The sequence below is a fragment of the Larimichthys crocea genome, chromosome VIII (genome assembly GCF_000972845.2).
Source record: "Larimichthys crocea isolate SSNF chromosome VIII, L_crocea_2.0, whole genome shotgun sequence".
Lineage (NCBI taxonomy): Eukaryota > Metazoa > Chordata > Actinopteri > Sciaenidae > Larimichthys > Larimichthys crocea.
Window position 1 is genome coordinate 30,856,552 of NC_040018.1, and position 20,535 is coordinate 30,877,086.

General features: G+C 49.1%; 2 protein-coding genes across 6 annotated transcripts in view; one reads left to right on the forward strand and one right to left on the reverse strand.

Moving 5' to 3' along the window:
• Window positions 1–2,679, forward strand: part of LOC113746326 (circadian-associated transcriptional repressor-like) — a 12,743-nt gene extending 10,064 nt beyond the window's left edge. Inside the window, exons 5-6 of the mRNA XM_027281493.1 lie at window positions 643–751; window positions 960–2,679. Coding sequence (XP_027137294.1) covers window positions 643–751; window positions 960–1,379 — 529 coding nt within the window. The 3' untranslated portion in view covers window positions 1,380–2,679. The remainder of the gene's footprint in view (window positions 1–642; window positions 752–959) is intronic.
• Window positions 2,680–3,319: 640 nt separating this feature from the next.
• The window catches only part of herc1 (HECT and RLD domain containing E3 ubiquitin protein ligase family member 1), a 49,500-nt gene continuing 32,284 nt past the window's right edge, over window positions 3,320–20,535 (reverse strand). For 3 of the 5 annotated variants that reach the window (XM_027281474.1, XM_027281475.1, XM_027281472.1), the window contains exons 44-79: window positions 20,118–20,239; window positions 19,810–20,036; window positions 18,302–18,570; window positions 17,365–17,417; window positions 17,077–17,277; window positions 16,819–16,993; window positions 16,474–16,741; window positions 16,183–16,396; window positions 15,636–15,895; window positions 15,422–15,549; window positions 14,989–15,125; window positions 14,487–14,687; window positions 13,376–13,506; window positions 13,080–13,291; window positions 12,794–12,914; window positions 12,565–12,711; window positions 12,380–12,481; window positions 12,115–12,288; window positions 11,102–11,401; window positions 10,950–11,015; window positions 10,747–10,872; window positions 10,529–10,667; window positions 9,687–9,868; window positions 9,447–9,602; window positions 9,233–9,355; window positions 9,044–9,146; window positions 8,476–8,645; window positions 8,246–8,384; window positions 7,775–7,944; window positions 7,520–7,689; window positions 7,252–7,417; window positions 7,103–7,179; window positions 6,164–6,416; window positions 4,681–4,833; window positions 4,141–4,446; window positions 3,320–3,908 (exon numbers count right to left, since the gene is read on the reverse strand). In XM_027281474.1, coding sequence (XP_027137275.1) covers window positions 3,723–3,908; window positions 4,141–4,446; window positions 4,681–4,833; window positions 6,164–6,416; window positions 7,103–7,179; window positions 7,252–7,417; window positions 7,520–7,689; window positions 7,775–7,944; window positions 8,246–8,384; window positions 8,476–8,645; window positions 9,044–9,146; window positions 9,233–9,355; window positions 9,447–9,602; window positions 9,687–9,868; window positions 10,529–10,667; window positions 10,747–10,872; window positions 10,950–11,015; window positions 11,102–11,401; window positions 12,115–12,288; window positions 12,380–12,481; window positions 12,565–12,711; window positions 12,794–12,914; window positions 13,080–13,291; window positions 13,376–13,506; window positions 14,487–14,687; window positions 14,989–15,125; window positions 15,422–15,549; window positions 15,636–15,895; window positions 16,183–16,396; window positions 16,474–16,741; window positions 16,819–16,993; window positions 17,077–17,277; window positions 17,365–17,417; window positions 18,302–18,570; window positions 19,810–20,036; window positions 20,118–20,239 — 6,127 coding nt within the window. In that variant the 3' untranslated portion in view covers window positions 3,320–3,722. The remainder of the gene's footprint in view (window positions 3,909–4,140; window positions 4,447–4,680; window positions 4,834–6,163; window positions 6,417–7,102; window positions 7,180–7,251; window positions 7,418–7,519; window positions 7,690–7,774; window positions 7,945–8,245; window positions 8,385–8,475; window positions 8,646–9,043; window positions 9,147–9,232; window positions 9,356–9,446; window positions 9,603–9,686; window positions 9,869–10,528; window positions 10,668–10,746; window positions 10,873–10,949; window positions 11,016–11,101; window positions 11,402–12,114; window positions 12,289–12,379; window positions 12,482–12,564; window positions 12,712–12,793; window positions 12,915–13,079; window positions 13,292–13,375; window positions 13,507–14,486; window positions 14,688–14,988; window positions 15,126–15,421; window positions 15,550–15,635; window positions 15,896–16,182; window positions 16,397–16,473; window positions 16,742–16,818; window positions 16,994–17,076; window positions 17,278–17,364; window positions 17,418–18,301; window positions 18,571–19,809; window positions 20,037–20,117; window positions 20,240–20,535) is intronic. The other 2 variants (XM_027281473.1, XM_027281476.1) reach the window with 2 other exon arrangements.

Here is a 20,535-nt window from a genome sequence, read left to right on the forward strand (position 1 = left end):
TTTCTGCTTTTCATAAGTTTTGCATTTTCATAAGTGTCAAGTATTTTACCTGAATTTTTCCTGTGGAATAATAACACAAAAACAGTTTTAGCCTTTTCGGAAATTTGGAGCCCTTTAAAAACAATATAATTTTTTAAAAAATAGGTTTTCATAAAATTTCAGCGTTTTTGTGAATTTTTTCGTAAAAAATTGGAACCTAAAAAAGAAAAAAACATTATGAATTTTGTGTTTGCTGAAATTTTCGCTGTTTTTATGAATGTTCTGCGTTTCATAAAGTTTTGGCAGTTTCATGAATTTTTTCTGTAAAATTTGGAAACCTTGAAAAAAACCTTTTAAATTGGTTTCATAAAGTTTCAGCGAAATTTCTTTATGAATTTTTTTTTTTGTAAAATTTTTGAGAGGAAAAAACAGTTTTAAGCCTTTTTGTGATTTTTTTTTCTGTAAAAATTTGAGCGGCCTGGTTAAAAATAATAATCAATAAATTTCAAAAAATTGTGTTTAATAAAGTTTTAGCGGTTTGTAAATTTTTTTCTGTAAATTGGAACCTAAATTGTTTTTATATTTAAAATACATTTTTTTAAAATGTTTTTTCCATGAAGTTTCGGTGTTTTCATAAAGTTTCTTTGTCGTTGTCTCTTGCAGTGGACGCTTCCTCAACATCATATTGAAAATAGAAGAAATGCTTCAGAGCTGGTTTCCTCACATCAAACCAAACCTGACGGACGACGGCGTTCAGCCAAAGAGGCAAAAGGTAAATAATACTAATACTAATACTAATACTAATACTATCTGCATGTAGTAATACTTCTGTAATGTGTCTGATGGGTAATGCGTCACCGTCCTCGGATCAGCACCAGGTCTTGAATCAGATCAGACGCTCATTGGGTCCAAAACTACAACAGCAGTGAAGACTGATTTCTGTTTGTCTCATTTATTAATTTCTCTTGTTTTCTCTGCAGCATCATCATCATCATGGCGGCGCCTCCCTTCCTCCTCCTCCTCCTCCATCCTCTCTGGCGTCGCTCTGCTCCTCGGACGTGGACCCGGCCTCTCTCGGGTCGCTGTACTCCACCACCCACCTCAAATGGCTTCACACGTCGCCCATCTGCTCTCTGAAAACTCCCGAGTCGATGCTCGTTCAGCGCGCCTCCTCCTCCACCTCCTCCTCCACCTCCCCTCTGCCCACACGCTGCAGCCAGGAAGTGACCCAGGACAACGCCGTCTCCTCCAGCACCGACTCGCACAAGACGACGACGCCGCTGCGACGTCTCGGCCGGGGGCGGCTGGCCTTCAAGATCAGCTCGCCGTGTCTGGAGAGACTCCTGCAGGCCAAGGAGAGCATCATCGCCCCGAGGACTGACGGAGGCTGGATGTCTTAGTCCAGACGTCATCGCTCAGCCTCCACGCGGCGTCCTGAAGACACTCAAGGCCTTAAAAAAAAAGCATGTTTCAAAGTCTTCTACGACTTTTCAAAAACTCTACAGCTCGAACAGACTTCAGGTCTCAGACACTTTAACGTCTCTGCGAGGAGATGTTGGACCTCGACGTCGAGCTGAGATGATGTTGGTCGTTTCTGAGGAACAAACGAGGAATGATCTGAAAACACGGAGCGAATTCTTGGATCTAAATGTGAACAAACGCACATCGACTTTCATACGTGAACTCTCTGGACTGTTACCGTCTTCCTCTACCTCGTGCTGAAAACACGACGCAGCTTCATCTCCCAAACTTCAGGGCAAAAAAAAGAAACGATCAAGCTTCTCCCCGATATTTAAACATGTCAGTTTGATGACGTTGCATGTGAGAGTTTCAGGATAAAGAGTTCTGGACCTGAACCTGAACCTGAACATTTTAACGTTGTCGAAAGAGAAAAAATCAGAAACTTTTTCTGCCAGTTTGACAGACGTTCGTTGACTCGCCTGGACGTGCAGAGAGTTACTGATCGCTTCACGGCCTCGTGAACGACGAATGCTGCCGTTCAAGTTACGACACTCGATGTTTCCCAGAAACTTACCGTGACTCTGTTTTATCCACCTCGCTCTCTGTACGTAGGTTCCACGTTCCTCTAACGTTGTCCGACTGTTTCCAGGCTGAGAAAGTATTATAAAGTATCTCAACACGAGGAAACATACACAGCGACAAACACATCACCGCCTGTGTGAGCAGGAGGAATAACGACGACAACCAGAGCTCAAACTTTTTATTCCAAACTCAAAAGTACCGTTAAAACGCGACAGATTACAGAGAACTTGTCGACTCTCACCTGTTGCCTCGTCGTCGTCTTCTTGTTCTTTCATCAGCCCGAACTGGCAGGAAATTCTAAGATGTACGACCCTGAACCGGAGACATAAACTTGAGACCTTAAGCCGTTTAAAATGATGAAATCACGATGTGTTCCTCCGTGGTCAGACGTGACACCAAACCATCAAATAATTCTCTGACTTTTAACACGAGCAACAAAACCGCCGGTCAGCTTGTCCTCGATTTAAAGGCACGTCAGTTTCTATCCGTTGGTTTTCTTGGTCGAACTCGGACAGGATCAGGCGTTGTGATGAATCGCTGCAGGATTGTGAGGCAGTGAAACAATCGGACAATAACGTTTTCTCTGATTAACGACTTCATCGAGGTCGGCGCTTGCTCGCTCGCTCTCATTCACTGTCTCTGTCGCTCAACACAAACCAAATTAAACTTCTTTGTGTTTCGATTTTGCAGCGTAAATTTCAGCCAGACTCAGATTTAGAAGCTGCTTCAAGAAACAAACAAACAAACACAGGCCGAGTATCAGAGACATTTCAGGCTGTCTGTGGAGGTTCGACCGAGTCTGAGCCTCTGCTCACCTTTGGGTTGAGTTTCTCTAAAAGTTGAGACACAGCAAACTAAACTCTGATACTCGTTTGTTTCATGAAGCAGCTTCTAAATCTGAGTCTGACTGAAAAATACGCTGCAAGACCGAAACACGAAGTTTAATTTGGTTTGTGTTGAGCGACAGAGACAGTGAACGAGAGCGAGCGAGCGCCGGCCTCGATGAAGTCGTTTTAAAAGTTATGTCCTGATTGTTTCACAGCGGTTACGTGCTGCAGGATTCGCAGACTTACCTTGAAGGTGTTTCCAGATTTTGTTCACGTTGTCGCGGCAGCAGCGATCACTAACTCTCTCCGTGAACTCGCCGCGTTGCGTTCATGTACATAGTTTTTCACGGTTTATTTACTCCCCTTGAAGACGGCCTTTGTGATATTTTGTACTTCTGAAATAAACGTGACGTTTGATGATTTCTGAACATTTGTCTCTTTGTGTCCACACATTCAAACAAACTCACGAATGAATTATGCAGCATTTATTGTTTTGTTTTTTTTGTCTGCTTTGGGAAACTCGGCATCGGCATGAAAACAATAAATATGGATATTATGCAAAACATTTTCCTAATGAAGCATTTTACACAATGTACAATATTCCTTCTCCACAGCGCTCGCTCCAATATTCTATACACATCATCATCACCTGCAAACAAACAAACGGACCTCCATGCAGAAACCCTGAAAATGGGATGTGGAGTAATGAAACAAAAAAAACACTTCTCTGTGGATCTGTGTCGTTAAAAACTAAAAATAAACCACGAGGAGAAATGAAGATCTGTGCTGTTTTAAAATGACTTTAAAAATTGGCGGAGTTCCCGACGACCGGTGCGGCGATGACGAAGCATCTGTGTGTGAGGCGTTCGGGTGTCAGTAGTCCGTGTCGGAGCCCTCGGCGTTGTCGACGTTACGGGAGAGCATGTAGTTGTCCATGTCGATGGAGCGGCAGTTGTTGATGGCGTAGCGGAGCCGCTCGGCCATGACGGCCTGGCTGGAGTACGGAGGCAGGCGGAGCTGGAAGAAGCAGGTCTGCGAGGTCGGGAGGCTGTCGTACGGCTGAGGAGGAGACGGACGGTTACCGTGAGACACATCGACTCGTTTCAATGAGTCTTCCACATCCATCCAGTTCGACGTCAACCTCCAACGTCTCCGCGGAGACGTTGGAGGTTGACGTCGAACTGGATGGACGTGGTTAAACGTTGAAGCAATGTCAGACAGCTCTGGTTCTTCAGTAAATTTGTTTTATTTTGAAAAACTAAGATCGTCTTGATATCTCTGATCCACTCACCCGGTCCACCTTCATGATCTGAAACCTCTGCGAGATGTCGGCCGTGTTGGCGGGCAGCCTCGAGCGTCCGGAGACGAAGCGCATGAAGAGGACTCGCTCCTCGTTGGAGAACTCCTCCAGAGTCTGCCAGAACCACTGGACCAGCGAGTGCTGCTCGTCCACCTCGCGGTACCGGACCACCTTCTTCAGCACGTCGCAGCAGATCTCCGGCATGCCGCACACCATCTGCTCCAGCTGCTTCGCCGTCAGCAGCGAGAGCAGCGGCACCGGCACGATCCACGACATGCCTTCACGCACCGCCGCCACCTGAGAGACGGGAAGAGACGGGAAAAGACAGAAAGACACGGGAAGAGACAGAAAGATACGGGAAAAAACAGAAAGATACGGGAAAAGAGGAAGATATGGAAAGAGACAAAAAGACAGAAAGATACGGGAAAAGAGGAAGATACGGGAAGAGACAGACAGGGTTCCCGTCAGTCACGTGTTCTCAGTGTCGGTTCGATCTCGTCCGTCAAACTCTGATCAGATTTTTTTTTTTACCTGTCGATCGATTTCGTGCAGCCGGTACTCGATGGCTCGCTCCACGTACTCCTTCCTGTTGGAGAAGGTCAGAGGGATGCTGTTTCCTCCGGGGATGATGGGAACCATCTTCCCGTCTGCACTCTGCCCGACGAACGAATCCAGAGGAATCATCTGGAAACAACGAGAGGACGAGTGAATCTACTGGACTGACGGTGGAGGATCATTTTAAGGTCGTCACCTTCGGCCTAATCAGCATTTCATGCATCAAATAAAAATCGATTAATCGACAATGAACTTATGTTAGTTGCAGTTAGGGCCAATCACAAACCGTTTATCTAACGTGAGACAGGTCTGATATGACGGTGAAACCTTATTGGCTGAAGAACGGCGTGTTTGGTTCGTGTCTTCATCTTTTGTGACACAGATGAATGAGCGAGCAGATTTCTGAACAAAGTGAATCTCTTGCCGTGCAGCAGCTCAGCTGTTTGATTATTGGCTCTGAAACGTTCGTCTATAAATTTTTACGATGGGTGATAAAAGTCACAGTCAGACGTTCGACAGCTCATCTGGCAGATTTATTTCTCTCCGCCCGGCTGATGGAGTCAGTCACGGCAGTGTTGTGGCTCCACCCTCCGCCTCTCTGCGAGGCTGGGAGTGAAGCCAAGCCTCCGCCTGGCAGGATACGCTACATCAACATCATCCTGGCATTCCTGCAGTAGTCCGGGGGGCTTACGGTGGAGGTTATGTGAGGTTGTTTGGACAGACGAGGGGCTCCATCAGCCTGTCTGTGGTTCTCGTCAGCGATGATCGAGGAGGAGGAAGAGCTCTGAGAGCTTCAGCAGCCGGGCTTTCACAGCGCAGAGTGAGGAATGTGAACGCAGATTCAGAGCGACGTTCGACTGTGTCAGCCTCCCGTAAATCATCGTGTTCGGCGAGGCGGCGGTACGTGACGTCATCTGAAGTTTGTTTTGGTTCTGGGAATGAAAACAGGCTGCGAGCTGACTGCTTGTTATGTTTGAGTCGGGCGTTCACAGGGCGCAGGCGACGTAAACAAGCCGCCCTCGCTGTCACAACGAGTAACGGCCACCCTGAGTGTTCGGGCAGCGCAGCCGGAGATTCATCTTAAATACAGAGTGACGGAGGACGGAGGGTGGAGCGACGGCTGAGACGTGACGGAGGATTGTTCAAGTTTCTGATCTGATGGAGATGAATTCTTCTCTCCTTCATGAATTTCAGAGTTTGGTAAAAGGATGATTTAATTATGAGACAGTGACGTCAGCGTGATCACACCCTGTCGTGTGATACTGTGATTAAACAACATTTAACAACTTGTAGAAACGTTTCTTTGCTCGTGTTTTCTCTGGTTTTATTGACGGTTCAAGTCCAGACCGAACTGAACGGAGCAGCACCTGACCTCACTGTCGATGTCGCTCAACACAAACTTCTGATCAACATGCATCCTGCTCCAGACCTCTGAAGATCTGATATAAAAACATCTCACCTCATGGAAATTATCCTCGGTGATGCCGCTGTCTTCAATGTGAAGAATGCTTTTGAGCGTCTGCACATAAAGCAGGTCGACCTCCTCCAGGTCCTCCAGCAGCAGAGGGATGCAGCACAGCTGTTTCCACACCAGAGGAGCCAGGTGGAGGTCCAGAGGCTTCTTGGTGCGGATGGCCACGCCCATCAGGATGCCCAGGAACTTAAACTGGAGCATGTGCTCGTCGAGGCACGCCGACGGGTTGAGGAGGAACCTGGACGGGTCGAAGGAGGAGGAAACATTAAAATGAGAGGATGACTGAACAACAGTAAATGTTGTTTGACTGTTGTCGGATGGTTACCGTGTTTAAAAGGCTCAGGTAACGTTGAATAAACGTCGTCATCGAGCATTAAAAGTGAAGACAGCAGAGTAATCTGAGTCAGCGTTGATATTCGAGTAGTTTGAACCTTTTTTTTTCACAGCTGGAGATGAAGAAACATCTGGAGCTGCTTTAGTTAACGAGGAGACGTGACGAGGCTTTAACGAGTCTGTTTTTTATTTTATCAGGACTGAAATAAAGCGATCGACCAACAAATCATCACTGATCATCTTTAACAAATATTCTTACTGACGAGTTCTTCATGTAACTCCAAGTAAAAGAAGAAACATCTGAAGCTCCACCTGACTCGTCTCCATCAGGAGCGTTTCAGACTTTGATAACTTTTTCTGGTTTATGTGAGTCTAAATATGTAAATATGCGTCACAGTTAAATCGGAAGTATGCACGGGGTGTTTTATTTTGAAAATCCACCAGATTCTCTGTCGTGTCTGTGTCTGACTTCCTTCCACAGAGGTTCTTGATGGCCTTGACCAGCTCCGGCAGCTGTGGTGCACAAACAGATGGGAGAACATCTTCTGACCTCTAAAGTCGATCTACGAGCTCCTTCCTGGTTTTCCTCACCTGTCTCTGTTGTAGCCGACCTCTGCCGTGGCGTTGGGCGAAGGGATGAGCAGATCCACCACGCCTGTCTCCAACTCCTGTGAACAGATAAGACATCAGCGACCTCCTGACTTAACAAGAATCAGACTGTGTCCTGGACAGATCTGTACCTGACACATCTCTGTGATGGTGTCATCGAACACCCCGCCTGCATCGTCCGCCCCCTCTCCAACCAGTTTGACCTTCCACGCCCTCGAGGGCAGCCGGAGGTCCGAGGCGTTCAGCTTCACGACCTGCCGGGCGATCTGCACAAAGATCGGTTTACACTTCCGCCCCCTACAGACGGAAACGGAAAGAAGAGACAGACATGTGATATGTTTCATTCACTGGCAAACTTCTGTGCTGTGGGAATCAGACAAAGTCCTGCGGCGTGCTGACCGTGTGGAGATCCGTTTCACAGTGATCTGCGGGCCGTAGTTTTTGCCCTGCACCATCGTCTTTCCGATGGAGCGCACCATGGGCAGCGTGTACACTCTGGGAGCCAGCAGCGGCCTCAGCTGGCCCTGAACGATCCCCCAGGTACCGGCGTTGTAGTGCGACGTGCAGCTCTGCAGAGGAAGAAGCACGTTTAGTGTTGTATCGTTTCGTGCAGATTCTTTCACTGCTGAACGCGTCCCGGTTCTTCGCCTTTACCTGGTTGTTGGGGCTGAGGTTGAGCAGCCTCCACGAGGAGTACATGAGGTCGGAGAAGTGGTAGAGGAGTCGTAGGCGAGCCCTCACCGCCTCGATGCTGATTTCTTTCAGCCCGTTGTACTGAGGAGGGACCGCCACAGGAAGACCGAGCTGGAGGGGAACTGACGAGCCTGAGGAGACGAGGAGGCGAGGTGAGGAGACAAACTATAAACACAACATGTTTGTGTTTCACTGATGAGCTCAGTTTAGCTTCAGCTCTTTCTCTACATGTGCCGGTTTAACTGCCACGTGACTTTTAACCCGACACATGAAATTCCTCCAAACAATGCCGCCGTGTCATCGCGCCCCAGTTTGGTATTTACAACACGTCACGGCAGCACGGCAGGAAATCTGACCTCCGGGATAAAGTGTCTGTCTGGCATCATGTTGCATGTTAGGACGTGTGTGTGTGTGTGTGTGTGTGTGTCTAACCTGGCGCTCGAGGTGGCACAGACGGCGCCGTCCATGCAGCGCTGTGGCAGCGTCCGGCAGAGATCTGGTGGATGTGTTTCCCCTGCAGCGCCGTCACCACCGTGGGCTCTCTGACGTGGTTGGTGTGACCGAGACCGAGCTACGACAGAGTTACAGCTCAGAGTCACGTCGATGGATCATTAATTAATCATTTCACTGAGCGCTCAGTGTGTGTGTGTCGGCTGTGTTACCTGCCCCTCCGAGTTGCTGCCCCAGGTGTAAACGTCTCCCGTGGAGGAAAGCACCAGAGTGTGTTCGGCTCCTACGGCGACGTCCTGGATGTGGATCCCCGACAGAGCCGGGACCTGCTGGGGCCGGTTGTGGTTCCTGGCTCGGCCTTCGGGGAGGCCAATTAGACGGTCTGTGACAGGAAGAGAGATGTGTGAGTGATGACGTCGACCAAAAACGAGAGAAATGAGCTCAGCGGGAAGTTTAATGTGAAAATACTGAAGCTGTTTTATATAATTACAGGATCTGTAAGTTTTTATCGTTATTTGAGCTCGAACTCAACAATTATTCTGCTGATTATGTTCTCAGTTCATCATTTTATCTATAAAACATCAGAAAATAATAAAATATGTAAAACAAAGTCGTCAAATATGAAGTTTTATCTGACCGACAGTCCGAAATATTCAGTTTATGGAGACATAAGACAAGAAAAATCAGCAAATAATCACATTGAGACTGATTAAATGACGTGACGTGATGAACAGCTGCAGCTCGGATCATCGCCGTGTTAAACGCGGCGCCACAGCGTACCTTGACCGAACGTGTAAACTTTGCCGTCTTTGGTCAGAGCAACAGAAAACTGCGTCCCACAGGCGACTTTCTTGATGTTGATTCCACACAGCACGTCCACTTTCTAAAACATTAAAAATAAATATTCGTTACAGTCGCAAACAGGATTTTAGTTTCATGTTTCAGAGTCAAACACGTGGCGGCGTCGACCTGAGGAGAGGACTTCGCTGTGGAGTTGCCGAGTCCCAGTTTTCCGTAGTCGCCGTCGCCGAACGCCCAAACCATCATCCCATCAGCCGAGATGACCAGAGTGTGATTCAAACCACACGCCACCTGACAGAGGACACACACATGTCGACATGTTAATCATCCACAGACGCGTTTCATCCAATCAGGTCGCGGTTCTTGTATTTTTCTGTCCCACCTGTCCGACTTGGTAGCCCTCCAGAGCCGTGACTTTCTCCGGCAGCTTCTTGTTGGAGGTGTTTCCCAAACCGAGTCTGCCGTAATCTCCGTTACCAAACGTGAAGAGCTTTCCGTCAGCCGTCACCACCGCTGAGTGTTTGAACCCACAAGACATCTGCAGCGAAGAGAGAGAGAGAGCAAGATGAGACCCTCAAAGAGTTACAGACGGTCACTGCGCTCCTGAGGAGTAAACACTGACCTGCACCACCTCCTCTCCCTGCAGAGCTTCGATCTGTCTCGGTCGGCGCTGGCGGTCGCTGTTCCCGTGGCCCAGCTTCCCGTAGTCGCCGTCGCCCCAGCTGAAGACCTCGCCGCTCTCCGTCAGAGCCATGGAGTGACCGTCGCTGCCGCACGACGTCACCAGCTGAGTGACAACAAAACCTGAAGGACGAAAAGAGCGAAGGTTAAACATGACGGGGACGGAAGATTCGACAAGTAACAGCACGTCTGCAGGGTTTGATTCTCGTGCACGGCTGGGACGAGACACGAGACAAATCTCTCCATGAACCTTTTTCTTTCAGCACAAATAGGAAACTCCCTGGTTGTAATATATTTTAAGCTTCGAGCAACTTCACGGTTCTTCATCAGGACTTCCGGTGTAAAGTCTGCAGCCTCGACGTGTCACATCTTCTGCTCTTCATCTCATTTTATCAGCAGTCAGAGTTTCAGGGTTTCCGGATCACAGATATCAGGAACAGAACTTCATCTTCTAATAACGGACTTCAGACTTCATTTCTTCTTCAGATATCTTTATATGAACACAGACACGTTTAATAAAAAGCTAAATTGTTGTGACGGCCGATTCATTTCAGCCGCCTTGCCTTCAACTAACAGCAGCTCGAGTATGATCGGTAAACAGAAACCAGAACCGAGCCAAAGTTTTGTCCCTCGCCTACAGAAATGTTTCCCGAGATCGTAAATGTAGGAACTTAAACCTGTCAGATTCAAAAAGAGACTCGAGACGGTTCGGAGTCGCTGCCATCAGAGGACTTTGACTTTCAAACACACAAACACTTTCAGCGTCAGATATTAGAGCGGCACCTTGCAGAGCTGAGATGACTGTCAGAACATGAAGATCGTCCGAGTTGCCCTGACCCAGCCGGCCGTAGCTTCCCTCGCCGCAGGCCAACACGGTCCCGTTCGGCTGGATGACAAAGGTGCAGTTCTGACCACAGACCACCTGACGGAGAAGACAGAGGAGGTGAAGAGGGGCAGGGACAGAGGCGGGCAGGTGGTGGATGTAACTGTAATCTGTGTACCTGCTGAGCCTGAGAGAAGGACGGCGCCGTGGTCGGTACCAGGATGTTTCTTCCAGCCTCGGCCAGCTGCCCGTGTCGCCCGGCGCCCCACAGAAAGACGTCACACTTCCCCCCAAGGTGCCAGTCCTGAAACACACAGACAGTCAGCACCGAGCTAACAGAGAAACCATCTATTACAGCTGAACCGGGTCGGTCTGGATTACCTCTGGTCTGGAGGTGGCCCAGGACATGATCTGCTCATCCATACCGGAGCCCCATTTACTGTTGTCCTGGAGAAACAAGCAGACAGACGGTTATTAAGTAAGAGTCGTGTTAACTACGTCATGCAGGTTGAAGCAGCGGCGTCCTCCCTCACCATCAGCAGAGCCATTTCGTCTTTGGGCACGGGCTCCAGGTCGGGAACGGAGAACGACTCGGGGAAGGTGGCGCCTCGAGCGAGCGCCTCCGCTGCCTTCACTGTCGTAGAGAAGCAGTCCAACCACGCCCACTCGCTGGCGCACCAGACGGCGGTGCCGGACTCCGGCGGGCAGTGTCGGAGGGGAGGAGGCACGGGGGGGCGGCACAGGAGCTGGTCCAGGTGAAGTCCCACGGCCAGGGAGGCCAGGCACTGCATGTACGGGCTGTGGACGAGCTGCTCGCCGCACACCACGTGAGGCTGCAGGGTCAGAAAAAGAGAAACATCAACGTCTGAGGAATCCTCAGAGAAGTTTAACGTTCCTCTGTTAACGGGTGAACAATCACCAACAATCTAAAGTGTGGTCCAGGTACAGAAATCACCTGTGCAGGTAGGGGGCGTGGCCTCAAAAGCCCTGCAGTGTGCATGTGACTGAGGAAGAGCAGATATTCAAGTGGACCTGCAGGAAATCTGGTTGTTTTAGTCAAGACGATGCTAAAATATATTTTCCCTAAACTATATTTAAGTTCACTGTTAAAGGCCGACCTTCAACTTTGTAAACTCCTGGTTTATTCCCATAAATTCCCGTTAATTCCCAGGAATTTTGCAACCTTAGATATTAGCAGACACGAGACATAGAAAGTGGTATTCACCAAACGGTTTCCCTTTTTTCAGTATGTCATGAAACTGAACTGAAGATTTTTTTCCTCCTCGTCGACGTCGGTTTGTCCGTTAAAGTCAGAACAAATAAATAAATAAATAAATAAATAAATTTGTGTTCTGAGTTTGTGAGACTAAAGAAGAAACTGTTATTAACCATCCAGCCAAATTTGAATGATTAAAAATATCGACAAGTTTATGAAATGAGGTGTCAAATCAAGCCTCCGCGTGTCACCGAGACCGCCCACAAAAATCCTGAGACTGAAAACTGGTGAAAAACAGTTTGAGTGATGCATCGTTAAGCGTCGTCGTACCTTCTCGTAGGCGTACTGCTCCTGCAGCATGACGGGCAGCCTCTCCAGGAAGGCCCTCATGCAGGGCGCCATGTTGAGGCCGACGACGCCCTGCTTCTTCAGAGCCGTGCGGCACGTGGCCAGCACGTGGTTGGACGCCCTGAACTCTTTGGAGCAGTTCACGACGAGCACGTCCTGCAGCACGTGAAGCAGAACCAGACAGAACGTAAAACACTCATTCATGATGCGGCGAGAAAACACGGAGGAGCAGGTGACGCCGTCTTACCTTCGACCTGTTGGAGCAGACGGCGACGCCCACATCTGGGATCCAGACGATGTTCTGGATCGCACCTGAACCGGCTACGACCGTCTGCAGCACTGACCCGTCCTGTGGAAAGGTATTCAGCGTCACTGTAAACCAGTTTGAGTACACCTCACCTCACCTGTGTGCACCTGGACTGTGTTTCTTACCCGCAGGGACCAGATGTTCATGAGACCTCCCACTCCTCCAGAAGCCAGAGCCAGACCGTCGGGGCTGAAGGCCAGCGTCCTCACCGGAGTGATGTGACCCTTCAGCTGGAAAACACACACGGCTCCATCTCTGGACCACCGGGAAGACTGCAACACAGCGACACGTGGTCAGCATTTAACCCCGCTTACATCACACGTCAACAGTCAGGTGATTTATTTACGTCAGTACCGTGAATTTAGGTTTCGCCTCGTTCTCCCACCATCCCTCCGAGTCAGAGAACGAGGATTCTGGGAAGTTAGAGATGTCCTGAGGAACGGTCCAGACGGAGACGAGGCCGTTCTGACAGCAACTGAAAAACAACAACGTGACATCGTGTAAATAAAAGACTGAAAGACAGACGCCGAGCTGAAAGACAGACGCCGAGCTGAAAGACAGACGCCGAGCTGAAAGACGGACGCCGAGCTGAAAGACGGACGCCGAGCTGGGCTGGCTGCTGTTGTCCTCGTACACCTACATGGCTAACATGCTGAGGGGCTTCGGGCCACGTCCAAACAAGCTGCACCAGGCGACACCGTTAACCAGCGAAGGGTGCCTGAGACTCTGCAGGCAGCGCCAGCCGGAGTCGGAGTGAGAGTCCGGACTGGCCCACAGCTTCACCGTCTCCTCTTTGGCACAGGTCAGCAGGATCTGACCGGTTGGACTCCACTTCATACTGGTGATCGACTCCTGTAAGAGGGACGAGCGGTAGAGTTTCAGCTCAGAGATTCAGGATCTAACATCGGACTCTTCGGATCTGTAGAAATAATTCACCTTGTGTGCGTCGATGACGACGATGGCTCCTTTCTCTAAAGGCTCTTTGGATCCGATCAGCAGCTTGCCATCTGCGTAGCCCACGGCGAAAGGCTTGTCTTCACTGTACCAGGCTATGTGCAGCACCGCCACTGAGACACGATGAAACAACAGACAGGTCATCAGCAAAGAACTGTGAACTACCGACACTGAGGCTGCAACGTTACTCCTTCAGGAACTCTGACATGTTTCATTGAGCTGATGAACTGAACAATGAACAAACAACAACTGCAAGTGTTTGACGTCAACCGAGCGATCTGGATGAATTCTGAGCAGATGAAGTTTACTTCATATTTTTAGGAACTTTTCATACAGTTCTCCGTCAGTATTAAACCTTTTTAAATTATTTAACAATCATTTAGACTTCATCATCTTAATTTTTGTCAGATTCAGTGTTTTCTTCTCGTTCTTTGGCCGTTGATCAGAGACTAAAGACTGTGAAGTCTGTATAGTCTAACATTTACATTTAAGGGTATCTATTGACAAGAAATATAATATTCATAGTTATGTTTTCACTAGTGTTTTAAATTGTTTGAGACTTTTAAACCTAGAGAGTTTCTACAGCTGCCTATACGGGACGAACCAAACACCGGCTTTACGTACAAAGTTTTACAGCCACTGTAGTTTCTCCTTCATGGTTGAAACAAGAGAGTGAGGTGAGGAGTATTAAGTTGGTTGTAATCTGCAACTTCACCACTAGGTGCCACAACATTCTACACACTGCAGCTTTAAGTTTGTCAGTGTTTAATTTGGTTTGTCTGTTCTGGGCTAGAAACAGTGTTTCAACATGACAAGTCTTTTTCTAAACCAAACAAAAACATGATGATTATTATTTTCAGGTGATTAAACACTAGCCACGCCCCCTAAATCTGACACACTGCACCTTTAAATAACAATTAAACTTTAAAAAAAATCAATATTTCATTTAGTTTTCTTCATAGAAATGACCCTTTAAATCAAGAAGGCCTCTGTGACGCTTTGACGAGAGTTTTTCATGCTGCAAAAACCAAAACAACGAGCTAAAAGACGCTAAAACGCTGCATATTAATTCACTGTTGGTCCGTCTTCATACCATCTTTCCTGTAGCAGTGTTCCAGCTCGGTGCGGTGCATGCTGGAGGTGTCGAGCACCTCGATGAGTCCCAGAGATCCGTCCATCCGTCCCACCAGCAGCATGTCTTTGGGCTCCCCGCACCACAAGGACTCGGACTCCTCTTTGGGCCAAGCCAGCGCCGACACCCAGTGAGGCTGCACGTCCAGGAGGCCTTTACCACCTGAGAGGAGGTCACAGTTTATGTTTCAGATTATATTTACACACTGTGTGTTTAATTTGTGCAATAACGACACGGTCACACTCGAGAGGAAGCACACTCATGAGAGCTAATGTGACGGGCGAGGGTGGAGGACAGATGGAGCGTGCTGCTGGAGGCAGGAAGTGATCGGACCACATTCGGTCCGCGGGCAGATTAATGTTTAATGGAAGCTATAAAATCTTAATGCACACACCAGCGGGCTCAGAACACATTATATCGAACACACACCGCACTGAGCGAGGAGAAAGATAAATGTTTTTACCGTTAACTTGCCAGATGTTGACCATCTTCTCCATGGCGGAGGCCAAATATTTCCCAGTGACGCTCCACGCCAGAGGAGACAAGCAAGGGTCGCTGGGAGAGCCCAGACCAGACATGCCCTCCTCCGAAGAGCCGTCGCTGAGGACGGAGGAGACGCACAGATGAGACCAAAGCTTAAATCCAACTCCATTCAACAGAAATCAGTTTATTTCATTAGAAGCTTTATATAAATTATATGTTTTTAATTAATTTAGTTTATTGCCACTAGAGGGCGATTACACAGCACCCGTGATGCTCGTCGCACCATCGCGTGAAAACCAGTGAACTGCTCGCTAACTGTTGATCAGTCACCTGATCCAGGTCTGATATCTGAGAGTGCAGCTTTAACAAACAAACTAAAATAATGTCTGTCCTGTCTGTAGTTTGAGCCTTACTCCTTGTTGAAGATGCAGGTCTGCTGCAGGGTGTACTGGCTCTTGGTTACGTTCCACATCCTGACCGTCCCGTCGTTGCCGCTCGTAGCCAGCAGTCCCTTCTTACTGGACCAGCCACACGTGATGACCTGAGTCACACACACACACACACACGTTAACACACAGATCTAAACCGGTCGGTGAACACACGCCTCCTGACGCCGTGCTGACTCACTCTGCTCTGGTGCGCCTCCAGCTTGATGAAGGAGCACTTCCGCAGATCCCCCGCCATGTCGGCGAAGGTCTGCGGCCGGCTCTGGTTGTTGTCGCGGTCGTGGGCGGCCAGCGTGCGAACCAGCTGCTGGGCGGCCCACTGGCGATGCTGCGAGGAGAGCCTGGAGGACAGACAGCAGGCCGCCAGAGCGTTGGCCAGCTCCAGAGGTCCTACAGCGAGGGGATTATGGGAAGGATGGGCATATAAATGCGCAATTAGACCTGCTCGACACGGAAAACAAGGTGACAAGGTCGCCCGGTGAGTGAGGGAAGCACCACGGATGAAGAAGACAAACATGAAAACTCAAAAGGTGACCCGAGTGACCCGAGAAAAAAAAAACAAGCTGGCACAAGAACGAGAAGACGGACATTACTGATGAATTATTACACTTATACACAAATATATGCTGATGATTATGAGAGGATGTACAGCTCTGAACAACCACCAAGACAAACAAACAGACCAGCAGATTATTTCTGTATCTCCGGCTCGTCGATAGTCTACAAACCTCTTTTCTCCATGTCGGCCTTGTCATAAGCCGGCCTGAGTCTGGCTCCTTTGTCGGCCAGCAGAGCCACCAGAGCCTGAGTGACCACAAAGTTCGGAGACGTGACGAGTTTGTTCTCCTCTGCGACGCCGCGCAGGAAGCTGGGCAGGAACTTCCTCTGGATGGGGTCGTCCACGGTGGTCAGATTCATGCCGGTGGCTGCAGAGATCAGGTTCTGTACGGGACACGAAACATCACATTATTATGAGTTTTACAGGTCACCGACAGGTGACCCGGGCTAACACTGCATACCTGTGTGCAGAGCTGCACCAGCAGCTTGGCGGCGTTCGGGCTGTTGGAGGCCAAGCAGCCCACGGCTGTGCTGAGGTAAGCCAGACAGGAGATGGGTTTGCTCGCCTTGGCGGCTCCGCGGGGCCTTTCGGCGTGGCCGGAGCCTGACACGGGACTGGTGGAAAGACCGGCTCGACCCGCTGCCGCCAGGCACATTAGTCTGACCAGAGTCCTGATGTCAGTCAGACCGAGAGACTCCAGACCTGCTGCGAGGCTGCAGCTGGAGCCGCTGATGGAGGGAGAAGTCAGGCATTACGTAACGGTCAGAAAGCTTCCATCCATTAAAGACATTCAGCTGAAGACTACCTGACGGACAGCAGGGACAGCGCTCTCATCACCATCGTCCTGGCCAGCAGCACCTGAGCTGCAGCCGTCACCCTCCTCAGCGCCATCACTCGGTCGTGGGGGTTCTGGAGGGCGGCCGCCTGCTCGCCGAGGGTCACCCTGCCCGATGAGCTCTTATCCACCGAGGTCTGACAGCCTGAACACAGACACACTCAGTTTAGCGTCGAAGCAGCTGCCTCACTTTGGACTGAACACCGTTAAATACGCCGTCCTCCTCACCGATCTGCAGCAGCGTCTCCTCCATGCTGTTGGTGGCGGTCACCATGGCGATGGAGGCTCCGAGCGGGTCGCTGTCGGGGAACTGGACGGCTTCGGGGACGATCCTGCGCTCGCTGAGACCCAACGGGCCGGCCAACAGCTCAAACTCCTCTTCCCCTGTCAGCTTCTCGTCCTCGTCGACGTCCAGCATGTCCCAGTCCTCTGCGGACGGACAGACGGACACAAACGATGTGAAATAACAGACAGACATTAAACGCATCTCATCACGCCGTTTGAAATAAACTTTACCTTCATAGACGCTGTCCTGCTTCCCCAGGAGGTCTGGAGCTTGTCCTTTGTACCTGAACACACCAGAGGAACGCGAGAGTTTAACTTCATTTAAATAAGAAATGTATACAGAAATAAACGCCTCCAACGTGACACCAGAGCTGCAGGTATCTCTGTTTCCTGAGACAACTCTCCAGCACATACATTAATATCTTTTTTAAATTAATACCTTCCTCTAAACTAGTGTACTGAACTCTACACCTAAAGTTAGGCTGAGTCAGGAAGGATTACAGGAACAAAGGCTTAATTATATGTTCTTCCTTCCCTTAAACTTTAACTCTATACTGTGATTATACACTATAATTTTATCTACCTTTTGTCTTTGTGTCGTGTGGCTGTTTTTGTGGTTGTAACTGGCTGCAGCACAAGAATTTTCCTTCAGGGCTCAATAAAACTCTCTCTGCTACATTTTTAAACATCATACTGGATTTTATCAGACTACATTAAAGGCCCAGCATGTAGGATTTATTCTGAATCGCTTTCTTTCAGGGTTATGCCTAGTCAGGCACGGTATTGGTTGAAGATGCAGTCACATCTCCCTTTACTGAAAACTCTCTCTCTGGATCTGTTAAATAGGATTCCACCTTTTTTGTGTCACTCTAACCGAGGGTCTAAGGACAGAGGGTGTCACTCCCTGTACAGATTGTAAAGCCCTCAGGAAAATGTACTTGGTGACTTTGGGCTATACAAATAAAATCTGATCTGATTTGATTTGATTCAAAGTGTGTAAGAGAAACAATGAAGGCCTCGTGTAGAGACAGTATTAACTATAGTAACATGGAAAACTCCACCACAGAGGATCAGCTCCCTCTGTAGATCTGACACACTGGACCTTTAAGAAGTAACCCAAAGTGTTCCTCACAGCCACGCTGACTCGACCTCTCTCAGGTGTGCGTACCTCTCCACAATGGGGACCTTGGCCTTGCTTTTGATGGCCAGGTACTTCTCCCTGCAGCCTCCACACAGCAGGTAGTACGGGTTTCCGCTCCCGCACTCTCCTCCGAACCAGCCGTCCACGTAGGAGCCGTTACTCCGGTAGCCCTGCCGGTTGGCGCTACGTCCGCAGCCCGGGTGACTCTTCTTCATGTGCTGGTTGAAGTTGGCCACGTTGGCCTCGCACAGCTCGCACACGACCACTTCGTCCCGATCGTCTGTCTCACACACATGCTGCGAGGAGAGCGCACACACACACACACACACACACACACACAAATGTGTATTTACGTAACACACACACACGAGATACAGCTGTTCAAAGGAAAGGTTAGGCATCCATGCAATGAGATGAGTTAGAAATGTGAAACAACGGCAGCTTCGTTAATGAGCAACAGACGATTAATTAGTTACATCAGTGAGGTCAACAGAGATCGAACCTTAAAGCAACATCGTGTAACGTCTGTGACCTGCTGACCCACTCTGACCTGTGATCAGCTGAACGGTGTCTCTGTCATTCGTACGTCTGTTCTCACACTATGTAACTTTGGGCTCCGGGTCTGGAGAAGTACGTAACGCTTTACGGCACTAAGTCACACAGCAGCAACTATTTCACTGATTCTGGTGAAACTGGATCATATTTTATGGAGGAAATGTTTTCTGGTTTTCCCTCTGATGTCCTCCGGCTGCTCCGCCTCAACTCTCTGTGATTTACAGAGTTTATGATGGACAGTGAAGTAAACTGCTGACAGCTGTAGCTGCTGTTAGCTCATGTTAGCTCAGTCTGTTAGCTGCTGTTAGCTCATGTTAGCTCAGTCTGTTAGCTGTGAGCTCAGAGCACCGGGGGAGTGTTAGTGTTTGTACACCAGGTATTTTGGACCACCAGGAAGAAGAAGAGGTTTACAGGGAATGCTGACGGGGAGTGGAGCCAGTGTTGTGCCAGAACAGGAGCTGGATAAGGTGGGCAAGTGTAACTGGGCTCAGCAGCCTCTATGGACATAATGGCAGAGGAGAAGAGAGTGAAGAGGACGCTGACGGAGGAAGCTAAGAAGAGAAAAGGAGAGAGTGAGCGAGCAAGAAGCCGCCGGACAAGAGTAAATGTGGGACTGACTTTTAGTGGTTGGTGAGAGCTTGGTGAAATAAAAGGCTGAAAGACAGACGCCGAGCTGGGCTGACTGCTGCTGGACTAGGCAGTGATATCAGCTGCTGCTGGGGACCTGGATGATGATTGGCTGTTTGCAAAGTTGTCGACTCTCTAGTTTTTGATCATAAGTAATGTAATCAGGATAAATACTCGAGTACAGCTGTGCTATAAACTGGCGTTTGTCCACGATGTTGCTTTAAACGTGCTTGAACAAATGAGCTTGTCTGGCTGATGAAGCGTTGCAGCGTGCATGTTCAGAGTGATGCAGAGGAGTTAAAGAGCAGGATGGTGATGGCAGCCCTCTAGCCGTAGCGTAAAGTCACACACACCCATGTTGGCCAGTCCAGTACCTCCGGGATCCACATTCCCAGAATGTCGGTGTCACTGGCGAGGTCCTGGCCGAACATGGCCTCCATGGTCTCCTCGTCGAGGTCCATCTCCAGCTCTTCGTCCAGGTTGAAGTCATAAAGTGCGCCGGGGTCTTGTTGCTGTTGGAGGGACGAGACCTCCCGTCGTGACTGGCTGTGGTGGGCCTGCACCGAGCGGTAGAGTCCAGCTGAGAAGGAGAGATGAAGTTTAAAGCGACGTGAGGAAGATGAATCTGCTTCAGACCACGCGTGAGCAGAAATATTCTCACCAGCTCGAGCTAACAGCGTGCGCGCAGCCAGGTCGAAGCGATGTTTCCTGCCGACCGCAGAGCGACCTCTGAGCGGAGCCCCGCTGGAGGCTGCTGCACTGTCCTGATCCAGACCCTCAGGGCTGCACAACACACAAACACACACTTTATATACAAACACTTTATGTAACACGGAATATTAGTGTTTACTTTTTCAACAATGTCAAAGAGCTGGAGAAAGAAACATTCATGAACAAACCTTACAAACATCCGAGTGTCTCGTGAGATTCAAGCGAGAACATCCAGTTTTTAAAACTGTTTTTAACGATAACTCGTGGCTGCGTTTGTTTTGATTATGAGCAGCTGGCTGGAGAAATTACAAAACAATGCGAACATATTAATGTGTTAATGTTCTGCTTATGTATATAATTCTATATTT